We start from the raw sequence: 24,106 nt of genomic DNA, 5'->3' as shown, positions 1-24,106 counted from the left end.
TATCATTTTTAGAATGATGGAAAAGTTAAATGGGAATATAGACTCCCCTTGGAGCCATGCTGAGCAACCTAAACTCATGTTAATGGTGACCCAAAAGAATATTCAGTTCAGCATCCCCAAAATGGAGGGGTAATGCATTTCAGTGCATATTGTCCTGCCCAAGATGAAAAGCCATTAATAGCTATGGCATACAGGCATGTGTGGCGTGAGGAATCTTTTGTGGCATAGCTCCTAGACAAAGGTTTATAAAAATATGTTGTTTTCCTTTTATTTATTTATTTTTAATGTTTGCAATGAATTGTTATTCATTAAGGCCTGATATCTTGTGGATTGTGATATTTCAGACAGGTTTATTCAGATTTCTTTCAATTCCAGATCAGCTAACATAAAACCAATTATGGTTTGACAGATTTCCTTCTTGAAATGTGCCTAGAATTGGCATGCACAGCCTATATTTTCTTCCTTCTTTCACGTTTACATGAACTTTCTCAGATTTGGTTCTCTTTTTCCTCTCATTTTCTTTCACATCATCAATTTGCATCAACATGTTACAAGGCTTCTGCACTGTTTGTATCCCAGGCACAGAGAGATACATGGTGCCTACTAAACTCAGTGAAGGAACTTGACAACAAAATTAACCAGAGTAAGTGCAGGTTCTGGCTGCTGGAAAATGCAATCACAATCTTATCCAAGCCAAAGTGCTAATTCTTCATGAAAGCAGTCCTGGTACTCAGTTTGCAACTGATCATGTCAAGAGTACTGCTCTGATGAATAGCGGCTGCAGGGACAGACATTCTTTCTGCAGTAAGAATCTGGTGTTCTGATTCAACGTCTTGCAGCACCACTTGTTTTCAGGCTCACAAACTGTACCAAGTACCTAAATATTTGCACTGAAGTCCAACAGAAACTAGTGGCCCTAAGGGTTCAGCAAGGTACTTATATCATCTTTGAGTAACATTCTCCAAGATCTGTGCAACCAAAATGCTTGCTGATTAATGTTTCACTTAAATATGTACTTAAAGCTGAGCCCATAGTAAATGCTTTTCTGAACTGTACTCTAACCATGTTTCTGGTTGTATAACTCAGTGCCTGGCATCAACCTCTCTCTTTAGAAAGCATATCCTTTACTGTCATATAAGCCAACAGAAATTATACATCTTTGTAAAGGTGTCAAAGCTGAGTTCAGACTGCACTTAACAACTAACTTAAAAAGCTAAGCTACACAAATATTTTCAACTATATTTTGAGAATATATTTTTGTTGTTGTTGTTGGAAAGTTCTGTTTTATTATGGAAAAATGAAGTATGTCCAAACTGAAGGTTGAAGAATGATTTGAGAAGCCAGCATCCAACCTTGTGGAAAAAGCAGGTTTTTTTGCTCTCACAGAGCTTGATCTTGATTAAGACAAATTCTACTCTAAGTTATAGCAGCAATCCAGAGCATACTGGCTCCAGAGGGAAGTTAAAGGTTCCCAGCATCTTGCTAGAACAAGTCCTGTGGTATCTCTACAAACACTAATTGAGGAAGGAAGCAGTCATGGCAATGTAAGAGTTTAATGCCACCGAAGGGTGAGGATTTCAGTTCTCCCTGCTTGCTAACTTCTCTGAACCACTGAGGTTCTCCCTCCTTCCTTGCACTGGCTTTGGCATTCACTTGCTTTCCAGCTCACTAATTTAACAGAAAACTATCTACTTTGGTGCTGTTGTTACTGTGCTGGATTTTCTGCCAGAATAGTGAGCTCAAGAGCTCCTAGAATAGGAGGCATCACTTGCACGTGTACTTGTACAAGGACAGAACCAGTTCATGGTAAGAAAAAAAGGGCACAAAACAGAAGGAAGAAAAGTGATAAGCAAGGAGGGAGGCCAGACTTTCCCTTTCTATTAGCAATGAGCTTTTAAGACTCAGTACCAATAGGCCTGATCTGCTTTCACCTACATCACTTTTACACCAGTGTTTCTCCACTAATTGCAATAACTTCTGTTACATACCACTTTCAGATTATTAATATACAAAAGCTTTAGCCACAAGCAGGATTGAACTGTTAAACAAGGGACTGTATTTACACAAAGTCCCTGCTCTGACAAGCTGACAGTCTAATCCACCACAGTGTGTGACTAGAAGAGCTAACTATAGAAGAGGAAAGTGGTCAGGAATGTGAGGGTAGTCATCAGGGGAAGACGCCACCAAAACGTCATCCTGCAAAACTCAATGAATTGTTTAGTACTTATTCAGGTGAGTTAGATGGATTTAATCACTGAAAGTCAATCAATATACTTCCCTGAGTTAAAAACCTTCATTCTAAGTACGTCAACGATCTAGATCATGGCGATTGCAACAGGCAATTATACCATTTCTTTGTTCCATTTTAGATTCAACCTCATCAAAGGGCTAATTCTGCATCTCACCTTGATGCAAAAAAGACTTACTAAAGCACAGACCTGACCAAATCTGGAATGCACCTGGACTGGGCACTTTGTTAGTCTAGTGCAGATAGCTTCTTATAATATTACAATATTATTGTCCATCTAAATAAACAAGCAAAACACCTAAGAAACCAACACCCAAAATTAATGTGAAAGAGCCAGTTCTCTGTTTTCAGATTCAACCTCCTCCCCAGTTCCCTTCCCCCTCCCCATATTTTGGTTTTGGGCTGAGATTTATGTAACAGTTCTTCACACGAAACATGAAAAATTCTACTTGCTTGGCACTCATCATGACTGTTTTACTGAATAGGAAGGAAAATGTCATTCATTTGGCCATTATTGTTGAATGGGCATGGTAAGAGACAAGTAAGCATAATTTGTGTCTGGGCAGAAAATGTTAAAGCACTGTTTAGTAAGGCTGATTTAAATTTACTGCAGTGCATATATCTGAGGTACTTGAATAAACCATAATTCCAACTTAATATTTACTTAAGTGATAGAAAAAAAAATGATAAAAACAAACCTTGAGTGTTGACAATCAAGACTCCTTTCTGCTAGTCTTCCAGTATCACCGTACTTGGTAAAGGCATGAAACATCCTTCAGCAATACAACAGGAGATTGAGGGGATGAGATGTCCTTTGCAAGAAAAATAGTAACACAGCGCCTTGATTTAAAGAAGCAATTTCATGTCAGTCTTCACTAGTGAGTTGTACAGTGCTGTGTTATCAGGATGAAGATAATTTCTCATTCATCTCTCAATGACATCTTAACTGTAATATCCACAGCACTGAAAAGATTTTGTTTGGAAACAAAGGAAAACAAGGATGTGTTTTGGTGAAAGGTAATGCTTTCCATCTGAATCCGAGGTATATGCCACACAATGGTTATTTCAGTAGTGTGGCAAGACATTATATTCTTTAAGTGCCATCCATTTCCAGTCTACAATCATTAAAAACAGTGAGCTATGTACAAAAATGGTATGGATACATCAAGGTGACTGGTACTTGTGCCAAAGCAATCTGGAGTGTAGAATAAAGGAGTAGTTTTATAGATACTGCACTCATATTCTACCTTCATGTTACATCTATCCACTCCCTACTGTTTTTGATCTGTTGTGCACTTGGATCAAATCTAGTCACAGCAGACAGTACTATTTTTCTTTTGGTCTCAAAAAGATAATGAAAGTGTAAAACTGTAAAACTAAATAATAATAATAATAATAATAATGCTGATTTTTTTTTTTTTCCTGAGGGGACAGAAAGCACAGGACCTAATATTTAGAAATTCTGAAACAGTAAGGTAATTAATAAAATTATTTATAAAGAAGTATATCTGCAATAATTAATAATTTAAGGCTCAAAAGAAACTAATATATCATTGAAAATAAACATTTTCTGCTATTGGGTTAAGAGCACCAAATTCACTTCACATACTAGACAAACAGATCTGTACTGATCACAAGTGGAAAACTCTGAAAGTGCTGATCTGCTAATGTCCCTAGTGCTTTAATGAAGTCATATTTCACAGGAATAAGAAAACCCTTTTCACCCATAAATACAGATATACAGATATAAAATATATTAGAATAATTTCAGTTTGAAACTACAGTACAAAAAAACCCTCATCCTTCCCCCCACCCCAAAATCCATTCATTCTCCACACACACAACCCCCAAATCTTGAATATTAAACTTGGAGCAACTGAATTGCTTACCAATGACCCATTTAAAACCAAACACTATTTGCTAAAATAAGTTTCTACAAATTAGATTTTGCACTTTCGTAATTTACCAGCTCCTGCATCATGGAGCATAGCTTATTCTTAGTCTATTTTAAAAATAGGTGACCCTTTGTGTCATGGAAAAAGAACATAAAAACATGTATTCCTGAAGGACTGCTCAGGACAGTGATCAATTTATAAAATATATCCTGATTAAAAAAAACTAACTGGTATGAAAATAATAGGAATAGTAGTAAGTTTCCAACAGCAGCAAATCTTTGTGCATCTCTAAGCTCTAATTTTCTCCTTTCCTTACAGATCTGTTTCCCTATTGGTGTCCAGACAGAGAGCATAGAGGGATTTTCTGAGATCTACACTACTTTTAGCTTTGATATTGGTTTTCTCTAAAGAGCTGGTGCCATTGTTGAACCCCTCACTGTTTTCCAAGTGCACAACAGATTTGTTCAGAGAGTTTTTACTGGATCTTCTCTTTGCATCTCCCCCCATTGTGCTGCCTTGAGCACTACTGTGCTCTTCTTTGAGGATAGCTTGCTCTTCATGATCAGTCTCTCGGTGGTAGAAGTAATTGAAATTGGACACAATGACAGGGACAGGCAGGGCAATGGTGAGCACACCCGCAATGGCACACAAGGAGCCCACAATCTTTCCCCCCACGGTGACAGGTCGCATATCCCCATAGCCAACAGTGGTCATGGTCACCACCGCCCACCAGAAAGCATCGGGTATGCTGGAGAAATGAGACTCAGGGTCATCAGCCTCAGCAAAATAGACAGCACTGGAGAAGAGGATCACCCCAATGAAGAGGAAGAAAATGAGGAGTCCAAGCTCTCTCATACTGGCTTTCAAAGTCTGTCCCAAGATCTGCAGCCCCTTGGAATGCCTGGAGAGCTTGAAGATCCTGAAGACCCTGACCAGGCGGATGACTCTGAGGATGGCCAAGGACATGGCTTGCTGCTGGCCCCCACCCCCATTGCTACTGCTAGCCCCAGGCTGCTGCTGCTCATGGGCCAGCTCTGTGCCCAGGGTGATGAAGTAGGGGATGATAGCTACAATGTCGATGATGTTCATGATGTTGCGGGAGAACTCAGGTTTGCTGGGGCAGGCAAAGAAGCGTACAAGAAGCTCAAAGGTGAACCAGATCACGCAGGTGGTCTCAATGATGAAGAAGGGGTCTGAGAGGCTGCTGGGTGGCTGCATGGGTAGCGGGTCCCCAGTAGTGCCATTCAAACCTCCGCTTTGTGGGGGCAAGGGCACAGGCATCTCCCTCTCATCTCTGAATTCGGGCAGGGTCTCCAGGCAGAATGTGATGATGGAGATGAGGATTACCAGCACGGAGACGATGGCGATGGCCCGGGCTGAGCTGGAGCTCTCGGGGTACTCAAAGATGAGCCAGACCTGGCGCTGGAACTCGTTGCGAGGCAGAGGTTTCTCCTCCTCCTTGATGAAGCCCTCATCTTCCCGGAATCGCTCCATGGCCTCATCGCCCAGCTGGTAGAAGCGGATCTCGTCAGCAAAGACATCGATGGAGACATTGACGGGCCGGCGGAGCTTGCCCCCCGACTGGTAGAAGTAGAGGATTCCGTCGAAGCTGGGCCGGTTGCGGTCAAAGAAGTACTCATTGCGGAGTGGGTCGAAGTACCGCATGCGCTTATCCGGGTCTCCCAGCAGCGTGTCGGGGAACTGGTTGAGGGTGCCGAGCTGGGTCTCGAAGCGCAGCCCGGAGATGTTGATCAGCACCCGCTGATGGTGCAGGGCGCCCCGGCTCGCCGCTGTCGCCGCCTCCTCCTCCTCCTCACCCGCCGCCGCCATGGCCATGCCCCGCCGGTGGCCCCCTTCCTCGGGGGGTCCCATTTCGTGTTGAGGTGCCGGTTGGGGCGCTGGTTGGGGCGGCTGGGGCGGCGGCGCCCGCCCGTTGAGGCTGCCTGCCCTGCCGCTGCGGGGGCCCGGCGGTGCCCCCTCCTTGCCGTCGCTCAGTCGCGGCGCGGCGGCGGCGGAGCCCGCGATGTGGAGCAGGTCGCTCCGTCGCCGAGCCCGCCCGCTGCTGCCGCCGCCGCCGCCGCTGCCGCCGGTCGCGACATCCTCGCCGCCCGCGATAGCCGTGGCGCCGCCGTTCTCCAGAGTCACCAGCGCGATCTCCATGGGCAGCGGCGGCGGGAGGCGGGCATGCTGCGGTCGCCGCCGGCCACCTCCGGGCGGCCCCCGCCTCGCAGCGCCGAGCGGCCCGGGGGAGCCGCCCGGGGACCCGGATATGAAGGGGAGATCACCGCGATCGCCTGACGTCAACGAGGATCCCTTCTCCTCCGCGCATCCCCCTCCATCCTCCTGGTTGCCGCGTCCCGGACCCGCCCCGCCCCGCAGCCCCCGCAGCCCCCCGACCCTGCAGCTGGGTTTACCGTGCGGCCCCCACGCGTGGATGACTTGCCAAAGGGGCTGCGCGCAGCGGGGGCTCCGGCTATCCGACCCCGCTCCACCTATCAGGAAAATCATAACCGAGAGCCCCGGGGATTCCCAGTGTGTGCCCCCCCCCCCCCCCCGCCCGCTCCCCCAGCGCACTGAGAACAAAGAAAGGGATTGGGGATGTTTTGTTTTGCTTTGCTTTGCTCCCCAGCCTCCCCCTCGCCCTCACCATGCAGCTCCAAAGGGTGTTTCTAAAGCCAGCGGAAAACAATGTTAGTAATTGCAGTCTGGGACCATGCTTTCCCTGTGATGCATCCTTAAAACCAAATCCAAGGCTGATACGTTTCAATAGATGCACATTTTATTAGAGAAAATGAATTGAAGCAGCTTTATATGATATGATGACTTCAATTACAATTCAGTAATACAATCAATGCTAAGATCTTATTTTCTCTATTCAAACCATGAGTTTATCTATTCTATGCAAGGTCTACTGGAAAATATTCTCAATATGTACACAAATAGTGTAGGATTAAAATGTATACATATAGTCTTCTAGAGTTTCTGGGTTTCTGACAATACCAAGTGTAGGAAATATTAAGTGAAAAAACACTTTGCCTTTCAGGTGGTATCACTGCAGAGACATTTTTATTGAATCCTTGTGGTAGTACTCGTAGACAATCAAACACTTTACTTAGATTCACTGGGATTAATGGGTTTTCACTTAATTTAATCCATTACCTCTGTATATGAAATATGCCCAAAGATATTAGAAACCACACCAAAATAGAAAACCAGGATTAATTTGAATGATTATTGCAAATGATAATTTGTCTATGACATGGTCATGTTCTGTAATGTACCTCTGAGATCTGAGCACAGAATCACTGTCCTATTATGCCATTGTGCAGGTGAAGTAAAAGATCACTTTACTCACATGAGTAATTCCTAGAAGCAAAATTACAGATATGTTTTCTAGAGCAGCCCTTTGAAAATAATGGGCCTTTGATTTATAGGAATATATCAAACTGCTAAAGTGTATTACAATAGCCTTTGGAACTGGAAAACTCTGCAATAAATACAGGCACACCTGTGTACCCTGACAAATAACAGCTGACCTGTTATCATTGTGTATCAGGGATGATAACCGAAGGAAGGTCTTGCATGCTGGAAACTAGTCTGCTTTTCCAGCTATGTCAGCTCCTCTAATGCAAGATATTTCCCCTCCAAACCTTGCCTCGGAACTAATCTTTTATTTAAAGAGGAAACATCCCTAGACAGGTTCACATAGATCTCCCAGAGGCAATGCCAATTGGAATTAATAAATTGCACTCCAGGAGCTGCAGTGCCTGGCCATCACAGCAAACACCTTTGGATTCTTCTTAATGAATATGTCTCCATCATGGGGCCAAATCATAGGTATCCACAGATGCACAGGCTGTGCTTTCATCTGCACAATAATATTATCAGTAACACAACAAAAACCAGATGACTTGACAGCACCTGTGTTTGTTCCCTCAACTCTATAGGTTTTTCATTCAGTGTGCTGTTCCTGCATGTGTTCAAACATAAATACCTGCCCTTTCTCCATCTGCAAACCCCCCTTTCAGGGAACTCACCCCACAAGGGTAATATTTAGCCTTTCTGTGCAACCACCTTCAGTTTACATGACCTGTCATTGCATGAGACCTGTGTCTGCAGGTTCCCACAACCAAACCAACCACCTAGAGGGACATATGCATGCTAACCCTTTCTCACACTTTCAAGCATCCCTCAGAGAAACCCACATCCATTCTCAGTCCTGTTCCTACATTTCACCTCCCACTCCTAGAGATACTTTCAAAAATTTCCCTACTCAGTATCTTCAGTGTTATGGCAGACAGCCTTTTGGGGAATTCAGCCCAGGAGGGATGACTCTGTGGGCAGAAAAAAAGGGCTGCTTCTTGCCGCTTCTCAGACTGATGTATCCATTCTCCCATTCCTTCATCAACAAGAGGGAGCTGCACTTCAACGATGCCTGGGAGAGATTACGCTGAATTATGCTACCCTGTTTAAAGACCAAGTTTCCAGCCCTTTTCAACATTGCGTTACAGTGTTCACATCCTGAGTTTCAAGCAGATGGGATTATACTGAAGTGCTAAGAAAAAGACAGACTTGCTCACTTTCATCTTACTGAAAGCCTTACTGAAAACCTGATGAAGAAAATGTACATTATTAATTGATATAGCAGGAAAACACAGCTACTCTGTTTAGTTTAAGTAGAATATATTTACATTCTTCGCAGCTCTAACAATTCTGACAATTTAGGATGCTGTCTGTATATGTGGGTACAAGGGAAGAGGGGAGGAAAGGGTGAAGAGAAAGTGGGAGGATAATGTTAAAGGGGAAGAAACATCTACTTCAATCAGCAAATTTCAAAGGGCAATGCTAAATAAGCATTCCTAATTTTCTCACTGTGATGAAATGACTACAAACACTTTCTTGAAGAACAGCCCAAACAGCAAAAAGCAAAAATATTGAGAGAAAATATGACACAAGACTAGTGGGACATATCAAGTGCTGTGCTAATGATGTTATAACCAGGTATTCTCTGACAAAGAATTTAGTTCTCTCTCTACTGGTGAGTTAACAAAAAAAAACTTTTTTTTTTTACCCTAAACACATGCACATGTGCAGTCAGTCCCATACATTCCAGCACATCCACAACCAAATTTACCATTCCATGAAGTTCCCACTGCCACTCAGTTATCCTAATCCAGTCATGATGCCTGTTGTCATCCCCTCTAAATTAGGTGATGCTAGTGTTGCTTCGCCTCTCCCATCTAGTGTGTGACTCTTCCAAGATTCCCTGCTTTACCAACTAGTTCCTATGAGAGGCACACACAAGCTTTGCAGAAGAAATTCTGTCCAAAATAGAGATTTTCCATCTTCTCCCTAAAGGTGAGATTCCCAGCGCCCCCTTACCAAGGTCTCCATGGGGATAAAAGAAGGACCTTATCATTTTGCCTTGCACAGCATCCTGCAAGGGACCTGAATTACACATAACTATGCTCTGATCTGTTTAATCATGTGCACCACACATGAGATGTCTGTAATTTCTTTACCTCATCAGTGTGGCCTGCATATGATGTGTATTCATACTAGCTCTGGCCTTTCCCTCCTCTGAGGTACTGAGATAGATGCAGCTGGCTGACCCAAGCTGTCATGGGCTGATGAGTAGCACCCATGCTATTATGCAGCAGCAGTAGCTTCTGGGAGCTGTCGTTCAGTAGGATGCTCCCACACTGCAGGATGGTGCCTTCCTGAGAAATGAATGACCTGCCCTATGTGGGGGTTTCATATGTAGAGAGATCAGAAATGGAGGCAGTCTGTAGATGCTGCATTAATCTACCCATATGCAGACACATGTGCTATGCATGTTCTGGCATACTTGGCTGGAGGCACCTTGGAGATACCCTTCCCTTTCACAAGCACTCCTGGGCCAACTCTATCACTGACAGCAGCTGTGGAGCAGCAGCATCCCAAAAATTAATATACAGTTCTGAGATGTGGATACACATCCACCAGCCTCCACAGGCTTGATCTGCCCACAGCCCCAGCCTTCAGTGGTGGTGGAACCAGGCGTGTGAGCTTCAACACATTTTGTGGGGACAGGGATCCTACAAATACACCTTGTGGGACAACATGGGAACTCCACTTTTTTATCTCCATGTATTGACCAAATAACATTACCATCATGTCATATGGTGAGAAGGCCATCCAAAGCTGAGAAGAAATCAAAGGGTTAAAGGCAAATCTGATCCTCCTCCAATTGGTTAATTCCCCAGCAGCCTGATCCTCTGTTGTGATGATTCAGGCCAGAGAGAGAGTGTATGACAGAGAGACTGCCACAGTCCCCAAGGGAGACCCCAGAGAAAAGACTTATTTCCTGTTCAGGAGGATTAAATACAAGGCCATTGACAAATCACACTAAACATCTGGATGCGAGCACTTCATCTATCAAGGCCTAATCCATGAAGTTATTCATTAATGAATTCAACAAATTCACACTCTTCTATATATAGTATCAGCTAATTTATTTATTTATTTTTTTAATATTTAGCGTGGAGATGTCTTGTATCTGCATCAACAGATGTTTATTTATTGTACAAAGCAATCTGAGGCATCCTGCTTTTGCTTAATTGATTGTTTAGAGTAATTCTGCTTTTTCTTTCTTTTCTTTTTTTTTAATATATACTGACTTATTTTCTGATAGCATCCAGAAATACTCCAATAGTTAAAATCCAATCATGTTCCAGACTTTTATATTGTTATGCAATTTTAAACATAAATTCTGGAAACATTCCATCACACACTAATGGAAAAAAAAATAAATAGCAATTAATTTTTTTGTGTGTGTATTTTGTTTTGATTAAAATTAGAATCCCTCTCATTTATCTTCCAAGAGAAAGTAAGCACTGAGTAAGTGATCAGGTTAATTTGAAAGTAATTTCATCAAAACATCCATAATTTACATTGACTTGAACAGTAGAAAAGATGTTGAACACTACCAGCTATCAGGCTTATTCATTTAAACAGACTACTTACATTATGCTTTAATTTTGTGAGTGCAAACTACTCCAAGGAGGTATAATGACCCACATTTTACAAGGGATACGCCTGCACACAATTGTGCCCTTGGAAGTCATCCATTGAGCTTGAATAGCACTTGAGTCTGCTCACACCAAAACGACACCATGTAGCTGAGTGTATTGTTTTTCACACAGCTGTGCCATCTTGTTTCCAGCGAAGTCTGCAGGCTTTGTCATTGATATTGGTGGGATCAGCATTTGGCCCAAACGTTTGCATAAATCCAGCTGCAACAGGATATCTTCAATTCAGCCTCAAAGTGTTGGACTCTGCCAGACAGTATGAATCATCCAAACTTGCAATTTGTAATTTCCAGCCCTTGTGACTTACAGTGCATTACTGTGATGTAATCTTTAACTCTGGGGACTTAGCTTAGAGGGGAAATCTCATTCTTTGCCTTTATTCTCTTTTAAATTCCAGAAGTGTGTACCTGTACTCTCAGCTTTTTGCTTTTGTCACAACAGGAAGTGGACAGTACCAACTCGGATATCCCAATTTAAAATAGAAGAATGAAGACAAAGGAATGCAGTCTAAAAGAGGAAAGAATCATGACCTGAAGAGGCAGAAGGTTACACCTATGCAACTTTATCTTCCCTGTTAAAGCAAGTAGTCTCACAAGTGAATTTTGTGTTGATGCTTTTGCAATTGTTGTGCTCTACATAAACATCTATTTAAGTATGCAAAGCAGGATGTTTCTGGGCAAACTTAATCCTTCCTTATCACCTAAATGAAAATAATTTAATTTTCATCCTATGCCCACTGAAGTCACGCTGACAAAATGTTTCTACCAGTTCAGAAGTGCAAGATCAGGCTGCTCAACCAGGCTAAGGAGGAAGGACAGGTATAGATAGATCAGAGGTTACTTGTCTAGGACAAACAGTTACAGTGATGTGTGTTAGGTACTTGGTCACTTATAACAAGATAGCAGGTGGCAAACTCATTCCTTTGCATTTTGTCATTAACTATGCTGCCAGTCACAGTCTAGAATCCATTGCAGTAATCTCTGTCATACACAAATTAATCTCCATGCACTGCTTAAAACAACAATAAAAAGTTATATATATATATATATAAGTGCTGGAGAGGCCCCTTGGGAAACCTTGACTGTGAATACAGTGTGCTAGATACACAGAAGATTTATTTTTCCTGCTTCACCAAACAAAGAGAACCAAGGACTCACCCAGAGGTTTATCATTTAAAGCTCTAACAACAGTTGCATTATATTATGGAAAAGCAGCATAATTCATATAACAAGTAGCAGAGAGAAATATTTGGCAGGAAGAACAGCTAACACAGATTGAAATAAGGCCTGATTTGCTTTTCATATTCACCAATGAAAATCAGAATACTCAAATCAATGGAATTACATTTATAATGTATCACTGTGGTAGTATCATAGAATCATTGTGTGTGAAGAAGGAATGGAAGAATACTAATTTATCTTATAAATGTGAATGTAGCAGCTGAGGGAAAAGTTTGGCATATGCACACAGATCAGTGATGAACAAGTAGCGTTTATTTTGGATATCTAGTAAGTTCCAAATTGATGTAAGATGTGCATTATTTTTTTTTTGTATGCACTCATTTAGACAGTAGATTACTCTCCTGGACTTTCCTATAAAATATAGACCGTTTAAATTTAATGTGAATTTGGCTTTTAAGAACTTTGCATTTCAACTGTGAAAAAAAAAAAAATCACTACTTTTAAATCACTATTTTTAATTAAAAAGGTAGAACGGAATAAATAAATACAACTACATAGTTTAAAATCTGAATTTTAGATTTTCAAGACCAAATTTTTAACATTACTTAACTGTCTATGGATGAACGGAAGTGCCAAACTCTAGTTCTAATTGATTTAGGAGCAAAAAAGGAACCAACAAGTGAATCAATAAATTCACCGGAGCTATGCAGTTTTGCACTAGCCAGTGAGTTGACTTCATAAATTTTGTATTAATGCTCATACAGTTTGGTATGAAAGATATTGCTTAAGGTGGTGGAAAACTTTGGTGGAAATCTTTGATAAGAGGCAAAAGTTTGAAATAATAATAGTAATAACAAATGGGAGAAAAAAGTTATCAATGGAGAGCCTTAATTTATTCTTCCTAACCAAAAATATGGCATCTATAGCAAGCAATACCAAATAGTCCTCATGCATGAAAACTTCTCTATTGATATGAAAGCAACAAAAGGCAAATAAGAATTCCAGCATTCCAGAAAGTGTTACATTATGATTCTTACTACATTAGTTTCCTAGTCAGGATGGAAAGGCTTATGTGACATATTAGAGACAATAATGCCGTCTTTAGCTTCAGAATAGTGAAAGAACAGAGGCAGCTGTTCAGTTGGGCAAAGTAATATCCAGTTTCTTTCATGGTTACTCTAACATAAAGTGAAACCATAAGGGCCATATAGCTGTAATTCATCCCAGTCCTACTGGAAGTTTCCTCAATAGGAAAGGCTGGGGTGAAGTGTACAGGTGAGTGCATCCCACAGTTACAGTAATTCCTGGCTGCTGCTGTCACATGGACACTGCTTTGAGGCTGGAGGTACCTGAGCCTGCCTGGTCTACAATGGTAAGCTGAGATGGTCTTATGAATGGAAAGAAACTCTACAGAAATGAGTCAAGGACTCATAGTTGAATGATAGACTTTGCAAACCATGCTGACAGATGGAACGGAAAGTGGAGCTCTTCTGGTGCTAATTTCACAAAGACTTCTGTATTGATGACTACGTGGCTTGGCTTTGTACCAGCTTCAAGTAAGTGTGCCCATTAATATCTTAACTCTTGAGTTTATGTTGTTCTTTTTCTCTTCCTAACTCAAAATATCTGAAGGCAACCAAGGGTTTGCACACACGAGCCTCACATACACTCCCCAGATACATTTTCCTTCATGCAATCATGACAGAAGCAGCAGAGAATTTGCAAATAGGCTCACACTCCTCTTTGGTTTTCTTTAAGTTAGCTTCTTCTTCTTTCCCCTAGTGTACGTCCAATAGTAGTAGTGTAGGAAGAGAGCAATGAGGCTGAGAATGTAAAGGAAGACTGCAATGTTGAAACCATCAGGGAACGGGCATTCTGTGAAGAGGTTGTAGGAAGAATGAACAGCGATGGCCACAAACTGGCACTGGAAAAGGTGGAAAAAAGAAGCAGACAGATTAGGGATCCTACATATCCCAACTGAATGTTTAATTCATCATAAAGAATATCACAACATACTACATACTCATAGCATTCTCAACCCAGAGTAATACTGGCTTGTTTCTCCTGACATCCCTGAAAAACTTGCTTTTCAAGTCCAGCAGTGTTTTCCCCAATTTAAAAAGGAATACAACGTGTCCACCAAACATTGAGTCTTATGCACTGCTGCAAGGAGCACATTTGAAATCCAGCCTCTCCCTCCTAGGAGAACACCATTGCCTTTGTGTCACTTTTCTGTCGCAAACTGGTAACAGTTATTTTGGAATATGGAAACTAACGGTGGGAGAATCCATGTCTTCCCTATTGGTAATCAGATTATTATACTGATAATGGTTTTGATTGCTATTTTAGCTTAGAGAGAGGTGGTACAGATGTTACTTTTATCCATTTTGACATGAATCCTTTTTCCTTTGTATTCTACCACATCACTTAATACTCTGATGCAATGAGTTCTACCTACTGAATGTATATTAAATGAAAGCTGATTTCCTGCTTTTTGCATCACAAGTATCTTAATTTCTTACAAAATTTTCTTGTTCTGCTTTTGCCATTGAGGATAAATAAGAATTCCGGACCAGCCATCTAACCAACACTATTTTACATTTACCCTAGCTTTTCCTTCTCTTTTTGGCAACTGAATACTTTTTGTTTCCATAACCTCTCTTTATGTGGCATTAGCTCTCCCACATGCTTAACTACAACCATTGTCCTTGTCTGTAACATGGCCTTTATTCTGTATCTTTGAAAAAAACAAAGGGTTGTACAAATTTGTCACCTCTTCAGAGATGAGGAAGAGAAAATTCAAAGGGCCTATCTACACAGCAAGTGAAACTCACACATTTTTCTTTAACTCCCCTCTGTTTGTCTGCAGTTATATATACTCTTCCCTTCTGAAGAAATTCAGTGAAGGCTGCCCAATCTCCTGCCCTCCTGAAAATCCAAAGCTTTCAAAATTAACTGCCACACACCTCTCAAGATCAAGCTGTTTTTCGGGTTCCGCAGGGTGAAAAGGTTGCCACATAAAGCAGAAGAGGGATAAGTGTTGGAAGCTAATGCAGTCACTGAAGGCCTCTTGGTAGTTTCCTGAGAGTACCATTTAGAGCCAGTAATCATCCAATTCACCTCTATTACTGATACATTAGGAAACCTAAGGACATGGTGGTTTCCATAAACAGCAAGCACAAAGACCTGTGCCAGTGAAGGAACAGAAAGAGACAGAAGGTGCCTTCACACCCAAGACATGGAAATGTAGAGATAAACACATGAATTAATTACCAGCTGCATGATGGTTAGGTAACGTTTCCACCACAGGTAACAGTGCATCTGTGGTCCCAGGCTGGCCAGGGCATAATAGCCGTACATGAAGATGTGTACAAAGGAGTTTAGCATCCCAATAAAGAAAGCTGAGGAATAAAGAAGTCAGTATGAACAAGGCATATGAACCATTCAAAACTAACCTTTTGGTGAGCTCACATCCACTGTGATGGTGCTTTCAAAATACTACTCATGTGTGTGAACTTTCAATCGAGATTCTACCTAGGATGTATTTCATATTCTCCCTGTACCTTTCAACATATTTCCATCCTATATCTAGTGTTCTGGGACAGAGAAGTGCCTCAAAGACAGAGGTACTTGATCTTCTGACCCAGGCATTTCATACCATTCACGTGTCAAGGCCATGTAGTCAAAATGACTCCCCCCAGAGAGTTTACCCTAGCTTCTTGTGTAGAGCCCACCTATACTGGTAAAAGAAAGCAGTCTGAATACAGACCAGAAAGGAAGTGAGGGAGAACTGGGTACAGTCAGAACAGGAAACAGAGACAGAACCTGTACCACTGCATCAGGCCCAGCTGAATGGAGAGCACTGGTCTAGATGGAGATATAAATAGGCCTAGTATAGGATAATACCGTTTCTGCGTGGACAGGGAATGACTGGCACATTCTTCTGCTGGAAGAGGCAGTTAATATAGCAGTCTAAATAGCCCAAAGAGCTGAACAGATGTTACCAGCTGAAATGCACATGTTTTTCACACCTTTGGAAATAAGTGAGCTTCCTACCTACCAGTCAGCCCATCTGCACTGTTTACGCTATCTCCACAAGAAAATTAAAACACAAGGTGTCCACTTACCTTGTCCTCCAGGCACGTATTTCACCCCTGACCACCAATTGAACAGCATAGTGCCATGATGATACACATGCAGAAAAGTCACCTGTTCTTGTTTCTTGCGCAGAATAATGAAAACCTGAAAGAAGCCAAAGGAAAATCTTGAGTTGGTATGTTTTGATAGAAGATTTTATGCTAAAAGTGATAGTGATAACAGCAGTGAATAATGATTCTAAATCTTCCAAAACTCATTTCCTCTGCTCTTGATAGAAACTGGTGAAATTCAAAACATGCATTACATCCCATATTATCTGTAATGAAGAGAAACTGAAGGATACCGTTTCTTCCACTGAGTCCCAACTATTTTTACCTTTGGATTCAGGTCCTAAGGTCCAAAGAGGACTCATCCGAATCTCTGACTGAGCTTCCATATAATTTACAGCTGCTTTGGTCTGATCCTTTTCAGGACAAAGATTAGATTCTTACTGGTACCAGAGAATGATATACAGTGCTGTGATGAATGTCCAAATCCTCTGGAATTTGCATTAGTAAAGAGAATGATTTTCATATATGAATATGTGTCATGTCACTGTACTTCTGCGCGCACACACACTATCAAAATGTGAATCTGCTTTTCAGGGACCCAGGACTGACAAAAAGCTGTTTTTCTTGCTGATGAAAGCAGAGAGAGGATTGGTGAACTCACTGGCAAGAAGCCTAGGAGGGCTCCATGTGCTGATTCACTTTTCAGAGAGTGTGTTATCAATTTTTCTCACAAAGAGCACTAGACTGCGAAGTCTTTGGTCAGGATACAGTTTACTCCTGCTGACCTATCAGAGAGATATGATTCCCTTGTTAGTTCAGTCAACTCTTTGTTATATAGGAGAACACCCGACAGACAAGCTATAAAATAGTACTGTCTTCAGGTGAACTTTCAGTTTTACATGGGGCACAAACCTTTAACCCACAGCTCTAGAACAATGTATCAGATAAGCAGAACGCATACTTGTATGTGTGCAGTTTCTTTCCTGCCCAGCTAACCACTGTTATTCAGCCAAATGGCCAGTGGCATGTTCTGTCTGGCAGCAAATACTCCAGCAGCCTTAATCAACTGGTAGCTAAGATTTTGGGAGACCATCTGTTAATAGCCATTCTTAGAGCTTCTCCCCAGTACTGTGGTCAGGAGGGAATGTCGTCCCACAGGGAGAGTGCTGGAGAGTGGAAAGTGTGCAACCACTGGAACAGAGATGGGCAAACTGCACAGGAATGATTCTTTTCTTCTGGAAAGAGGTTTTTGAGGAAAACTATCAGCATGATATCCTGTGGCATTGCTGGGCGCTTGCATACAAAATGCTGTCATAAACCAGCACACTGAAGCTGCACCCTCTCCTTTAACAGTATCAGCCTTACTCACATTAGCAGGCAGAACAGAACGCATGAAAAACAGCATTTACTAAAAAGCACCAACTGAATCAATACAGGATCAACCAAGGACATTAGCTTATGGCACTCTGCCCCATTCTGACAAGGAAGCAATTTGTTTACAGCGCCAGTTCTGCTGCGGAGCCGAGCCAAGCTTTCCTTACCGTATCAAGCAGTTCGATGACTTTGGAGAAGAAGAACCACCAACACACTCTTGCCATCTGCCGGGCATCACAAGGAAACGCTGTTAGACCTCAACGCAAAATGACTGCCCAGTCTTACTGCCTGAGACTTTTAACTATGAAGTGTGTGAACACTGCCAACCTGGGATGGACAGCAAAGGAGAAAAGCTAAGTGTTTTGTTGTTGTTGTTTGTTGTGGTGTTTTTTGTTTGTTTGTTTGTTTTTTCTTTTTAATGACAGTTGTTTAGTTGTTTTTTTCAGGTTGGGAGCTCAGGAAGGACTGTTGATCTGCAGGAAAAGCATTCCAGGTTTCTTTAGCAGTATAGATGAGTGTTTACTAAATTCCTTGCTCTTTGATAAGGCAAGGGTGTGCTGCCCTGAAAACATTTCCAGCATGATGGCAAATATTTGAAAAACTGGAAAGCTGATATCCATGCTTAGATGTGTTCAAAACCTGTTAGCATCCAGAAGAAAAACAATACCTCTATAGTCAGACAGAAGAAACTCAATCAGCATTTTGGAAAGCTGAAGTTGGTGGGACCTAAATCCCCCTGTGATAGGCAGACAAGGAATTTTTTAGTCAAATCCTCCACCTAAAAGAAATTTTGAGTAAGATTTGTGCCATGGAAATTTTGGTATATGAAAATTGTTTTCCTAGTTGGCAGTGATCACTCAGAATCCTTACATAATCAATGGAAAGAGACATATTTTTCAGATGTAATTTACAATAGCTATACAAGATGTCTACCTTTCAGGTGGTAGGAACACCTTCACTGCAGTGATCAAAGGCAGAACTTAGATGGCTATATTAGCTGAGATGATTAATTTGTTGAGAACTAAAGCAAAGTGTAACTGTTGACTAAGTTCTTAGGGATGACAACTGCTGTTTACCAGGCAAATAATCTGCATACCAACAGGAAGAACAGGGACTAAGGCAAGTTTTTTATAAAAGTATACCCTCATTCCTAGTTCACTTTGGCTATAATCCACCGGCTGGCACAGGTAGCTGTAGTCATCCAAGACTGAAGTTATCAGAAACTGAAACAAAAGAAAAGCAATGAGATCTATTTTATGTTCAACACCATCTGTTCCAAAAAGATGCAAGTATTAACGCTAAAAGTCATAGGATCTTTATTTAGTATTCACTGATAGAAGATCAACGTAATTTATATAGCTGAACAAATAGTAAAAACCTAAAACAAAATACTTCACATCTGTGTTGGAATGTGAAAAAGAAAATTTGTTCTGTGCATATTTGTAACTCTTTATGTAACAATGAGAGTGCTCAAAAAATTTAGCAGGAATAATGAATTCTAGGCTTCAGAATCTCTGCAAGAATCTCTCTGTGTTCTCATTTGCAAAGACTTTGTACTATTTTGTTTTGGCTGTTTGCATTTGCCTATTAATTGGAAAACCAAGAACTATATTAATTGTACCAGTGCAACCAAACAACCAAGCACAGACAACCAGTAAGAATTATATCATAAATTGAAAGGGCAAATTTGTTGATACTAAAAAGTTTTTCAAAACAATTCAGCAGTACTATCTTGAAGAGTTTTCAGTGGCATGTTAACTTGTAGAAAGGTTTGGACATTGAGAAGAAGAAAACAATGTCATCAGTACTCTTGACAGCAGGAAGCTATAGTGTGCTTGGCAGTCCTGGAGAAGATTGTACAAGTCTGAAAAAGCAGTTCTCCTAGAGGTGGGTCCCTCACCAGCCAGGCATGAGAAAAAGTGTCACACATCCTCCATACACTGTAGGATATATCAATTTTTAACTTGTTCATTCAGGATTATTTCAACATGAATTTTATTAATGAGAGGAAGATTCAAAAATGGTAGGAAATAAGGTATACTTCGGAAATATTTCATCCCTTTCAACACGGCAGTATTGCCCCTCTTGTGGCAAAATGTAGACATGTCCAAATCAGCACCCACTCCATTCGTTAGAGTCCACCATCGAAAGCCGTTAAAATGTTTCTGGCTTTCAAACAGTTCCCAGATTCTTATCCAGAAGGGAGCAATCCTGTCTCCTCACCTCATAAAACATGTAACTTGATAGCATCATCATGGATAGATTGTAGGCGACCAGCAGACCTCGCAGCTTCAGCGGTTTCTGGTTACGCATGTAGAAGGGCCCCAGTGCCACAACAAGGAGGTAGAAGGCAAAAAGGAGTGTAACTGGCAGTGGAGAGTGGACCAGAGGCCATGGGTCTGTCCTTGGATCTGAAAAGCAAAACACACAGTCAAATTTGCTCATCTTCCACATTGTGTAGCAGATATATTTAATTATTTCCTTTCATCCTGCTCTCTGTGGCACGCTCAAAGGCAGAAAACCCCGAGGCTCCATGTGACAGACTACTAAACAGCTTTAGCACTACATTAGGATTAGGGCTGTAGTGCCCATAGGACTGCTTTGCTGAGCACCAACCTCCTGTGGCACAGTAGGGAACAGGTCTTTCCTGTCAGGAGCTGGACTCCTCACCCCTGGCTGCAACACTGTCCCACACACTGGAAGAAAAAGTAGCTTGAGACACCTGCATCAGAGATGCACAAAACAAACCAAAGAGTTCCTGAATCTTCAAGAGCATAAAACTTTACAGCTAAATAATAGATTGTTTCCATCACTAATGTTATTTCCTTCATGACACACAATGTTCAGGACATCTGAAATTCTCCACCCCCTTATTTTTATATCTACTTATAGGGTGGACCCTCTTAAAAGCACAGCTTTTTTTTCTGCAAAGTCACAAAACTCTTCCCTGTGCTAAAGTTGCTCTTCAGTTCTTCATGAAAAAAAAGCTCAACATATTTTCTGTCACTCTTCCTCTAATCCTGCCTCATCCCTGACCCACAGAAATGCAGGAGGCAAAAATGCTGTTGTTCTCATCCATGCATTCCTCTTCTATTTCCGAGTCAGTCACTGCTCTACTAAACTTCCTCATCATCTCCCTTTGCTTCTTGACCTGCCAGTCCTAAAGGCCTCTCATAGGGGATGCTTGCTGAAGTCCTCTTCTGAATTTTATTCATTGGCTCAATCAACATGCCATGAGCTCCAGGGTATTTTTTAAAAATGACATTCCTGTCCACAGCACTTTGCTAATCTCCATTCCTTTTAGACCTCCAAGTTTTTTACTATTCCTGTTTTATGTAATTTAAAGGCTTTGTCAAGAGCTCTTTGATATTCCACTTCTGGATTTAACAGTCTGTCAGAAGTCCTGAATTCCCATTCAAACTCTTCTGAAATTCAAGTTCTGAAACATTTATGACCAACAGTCTATGTCCCATGTCCTTCCCTTACCAGAACCACCACATAAGCCTGCCACGGCAGCTGCATACAAACTTGTGACATTTAACCTTGGAGTTCTCATAGAGTTTTGCCAAACTGAATTTATAGCTACTGAAGACCTGAGGTCTCCTAACTACAAAGTGGAAAACCTCAAACACCGAACTGTGTTTTCTGTCAGTATCTTGATTACTGGTTTGACTTGAACTTGCATCACAAGGAGTTTAAATCTCAGAGTATCAACTCTTTGATTTACAACACATGCATTAAAAATAAATTAAAAAATCTATAATATTCCAGACTTATAATATAGTCCTTAGCACATCTTTCTTGCCATCCTGTCAGAGCCCATTGTAAGTTGAACAGAAAGTTGTTGGGAATTCCCCAATGTAGGAAAATCCCCCATCATCCTTACTCTCATACAACTGGAGTGTCCCTGAGATATATTTGAAGACTTAAAGGAAGTTCAGGATGATGATGAAAGAAAAGTGAAAAAATGTGGGCTCATAAGAGGATCACACTGATAGGTTTGTTCTTTGTGATCATGCTGTTCATGTGGAAATTTCTATTTAAGATAGCATCTCTACCTACCTCCACTTTCAAGGATCCAGTTGTAGAATTCTTGAGTTTTCTGCAAAGTTGAAGCCATCACAAGTTCTGGAAAGAAATCAAAATGAGCATTCTCAGGATCATATCAGCCCCATTTATCCTAGCCTTGTCTGAGTCCTGAAAAAGGAGACACGTTAGACAAAGCTCAGGACTCCAGCCATTAAAAACAAAATAATTTGCTCTCTCTAGGAACTGTAACTTTGGACCAGGATCAGAACCATATTTTAAGAAGGAAGGAGAAGAATCCTCTTGTAATGTTTAGCTATTTGTTTACCTTCTGTATGTCCAGATTTCACTGCCTTGTTGATGTTTCACCAGCAAAAAATACCTTGACTATCTGTATTCAAAATATAAAGAGCTCTGTCTACCATGTGATTATGTTAGGCACAACAGAAAAAGCAGTGGAGGCACAACATTTGCACTAGGACATAGACCAGGTGTCAAAATTGAATTCTTTCAGAGGCTTTCATGGAGATTGCATGCTAACATGCAGTTTAGGACTAATTTATCACTCTTGCAACTCTAGAGATGTTGACTAAGCTATGTTGGTTATTTAGCTTTCTGAGGAACAGTATAAATTGTGTGGGTTTGTTTGTTTGTTTTTGCTTTATCTAGTTATACTATAATATAGTATATTATTATAAAGTATAATACTCATATATAAAATGTTGTTTCTTCTGTTCCCTGTTTTCCTTTAGTAGGGAGATCTTTTCAATGGTATTCAGAAGTGCCAAAGTTCACCTAGAAAACACTTTATTGCAGTGATTTCCAACAGCCTTTATTATCTGTTGTAGTTTTGTTTCATTAGAAAATATATAAGGACATCTTCTTCCCAGATTCATCTCCTCCTGGTACTGAGAAAAACACATTTTCTGCTTTGACTTCTCATAGATTGCTGAGTCTAAGAATACCCATACCACCTTTGGAACTGTCTCCTCTCCTGTGCCCACTGAGGTTCCTGCTGCAAGAACAGTAGCTTGTACATTTCATGGCAGGAAAAACTGTGGCGTAATATAAGACCTCTTATACTAGTATAAATACATTTTTAAGGGGCTTTATGAATATAAACATTTTCCTAATACCCAGACCACACAGTTCTGCTCGAACTACAAATGCATAGAGTGCACTATTTACCAGCTGTACCTATGTACAAAAAAAATAAAATTAAACTAACATGCCTGACTATATCCCAATTAGTACATGGATTTACTCTGGTGAAACACAACAAAACGTACCTTTACCTATGCCTCCCCATCTGCAGACCTCACAGCCTGACATGCATCAGCAAACACAGCACCATTATGCTGATATAAGCATAGCTGCACATATTTCTCTTCTGCAGTCAACCACTGCAGTCAAAACACTCTTTGGTCTGCTTCTCTGACATAGGCTCTGAGAGTGAGCGAATCTTGTATGCATCCTGGCACAGAGGCACACACCCTTGTAATCTGGGCAGAACCTGCCAGCAGAGAGATTAGTTAGTGATTATCAGCTGGCTCAGAGTCAATCCAGCAGGGATTTCATATGGCTACATGCCCTTGGAAATTCCTTACACATTCCAGATCACTCCACTCCACTTCTTTTGCTTCCCCCAAACCATAGACTTTATGCCTCATGAAAGAAATGAGTGAAAGAAAAAAACTGTGAAGGAAGAACAGACTTACCCCACCAGTTCAGATGGCTTAAGTCTCCCTTTCTTCAGGGTGTCCCCAGCATATCACCAGTTTTCCTGTCACTCTGGGTACATGCAGCAGACAGCAAAACAAGAAGCTGCAAGAGCGTGTGCCGTTAAGCAGACATCATGCCCAGCTTTCCTCTGAAGAAACGAAGTGAGTAAGTAGTCTGTCTGGTGGGTCTCCCACAGATGTGGCTGATCTTCATGCCTTTTAAGTACAACACAGCATCCCCCACGAGTACCCACCGTAAAATCACCACGAGATGCAGACAAGGTGTTGTTGCTGAAGGCAGTTTCGTAACTTTGCAGGAGACAAGGTTACATCACATACTCCTCCCCCTCCCCCTCCCCACATGATTTATCAGATTAGGGAACTGGAAAGAAAAGGAAAATGAATGCTGAACAGGACTGGGACTCCACAGGAGTGAACCACTG

At 41.4% G+C, this 24,106-nt stretch overlaps 2 protein-coding genes across 6 annotated transcripts in view; both read right to left on the bottom strand.

Annotated features, from left to right (window-relative positions):
- The window catches only part of LOC137841430 (potassium voltage-gated channel subfamily A member 5-like), a 36,843-nt gene extending 30,320 nt beyond the window's left edge, over positions 1-6,523 (bottom strand). For both annotated transcript variants that reach the window (XM_068654329.1, XM_068654340.1), the window contains exon 1: positions 2,947-6,523. In XM_068654329.1, the coding sequence (XP_068510430.1) occupies positions 4,456-6,303 (1,848 nt within the window). In that variant the 5' untranslated portion in view covers positions 6,304-6,523 and the 3' untranslated portion in view covers positions 2,947-4,455. The remainder of the gene's footprint in view (positions 1-2,946) is intronic.
- A 377-nt stretch (positions 6,524-6,900) lies between these two features.
- The window catches only part of LOC137841420 (very long chain fatty acid elongase 4-like), a 48,066-nt gene continuing 30,860 nt past the window's right edge, over positions 6,901-24,106 (bottom strand). For 3 of the 4 annotated variants that reach the window (XM_068654285.1, XM_068654296.1, XM_068654307.1), the window contains 9 exons: positions 23,661-23,766; positions 21,979-22,044; positions 20,140-20,327; positions 19,059-19,139; positions 18,084-18,140; positions 16,522-16,636; positions 15,668-15,795; positions 15,361-15,580; positions 6,901-14,318 (listed from right to left, as the gene is read on the bottom strand). In XM_068654285.1, the coding sequence (XP_068510386.1) occupies positions 14,254-14,318; positions 15,361-15,580; positions 15,668-15,795; positions 16,522-16,636; positions 18,084-18,140; positions 19,059-19,139; positions 20,140-20,327; positions 21,979-22,036 (912 nt within the window). In that variant the 5' untranslated portion in view covers positions 22,037-22,044; positions 23,661-23,766 and the 3' untranslated portion in view covers positions 6,901-14,253. Of the gene's footprint in view, positions 14,319-15,360; positions 15,581-15,667; positions 15,796-16,521; positions 16,637-18,083; positions 18,141-19,058; positions 19,140-20,139; positions 20,328-21,978; positions 22,045-23,660; positions 24,103-24,106 lie in introns of those variants that run through there. The other variant, XM_068654315.1, reaches the window with a different exon arrangement.

Source organism: Anas acuta, chromosome 1 (assembly GCF_963932015.1).
Source record: "Anas acuta chromosome 1, bAnaAcu1.1, whole genome shotgun sequence".
NCBI classification, from domain to species: domain Eukaryota; kingdom Metazoa; phylum Chordata; class Aves; order Anseriformes; family Anatidae; genus Anas; species Anas acuta.
This window is presented reverse-complemented; position numbering and strand designations above follow the sequence as displayed.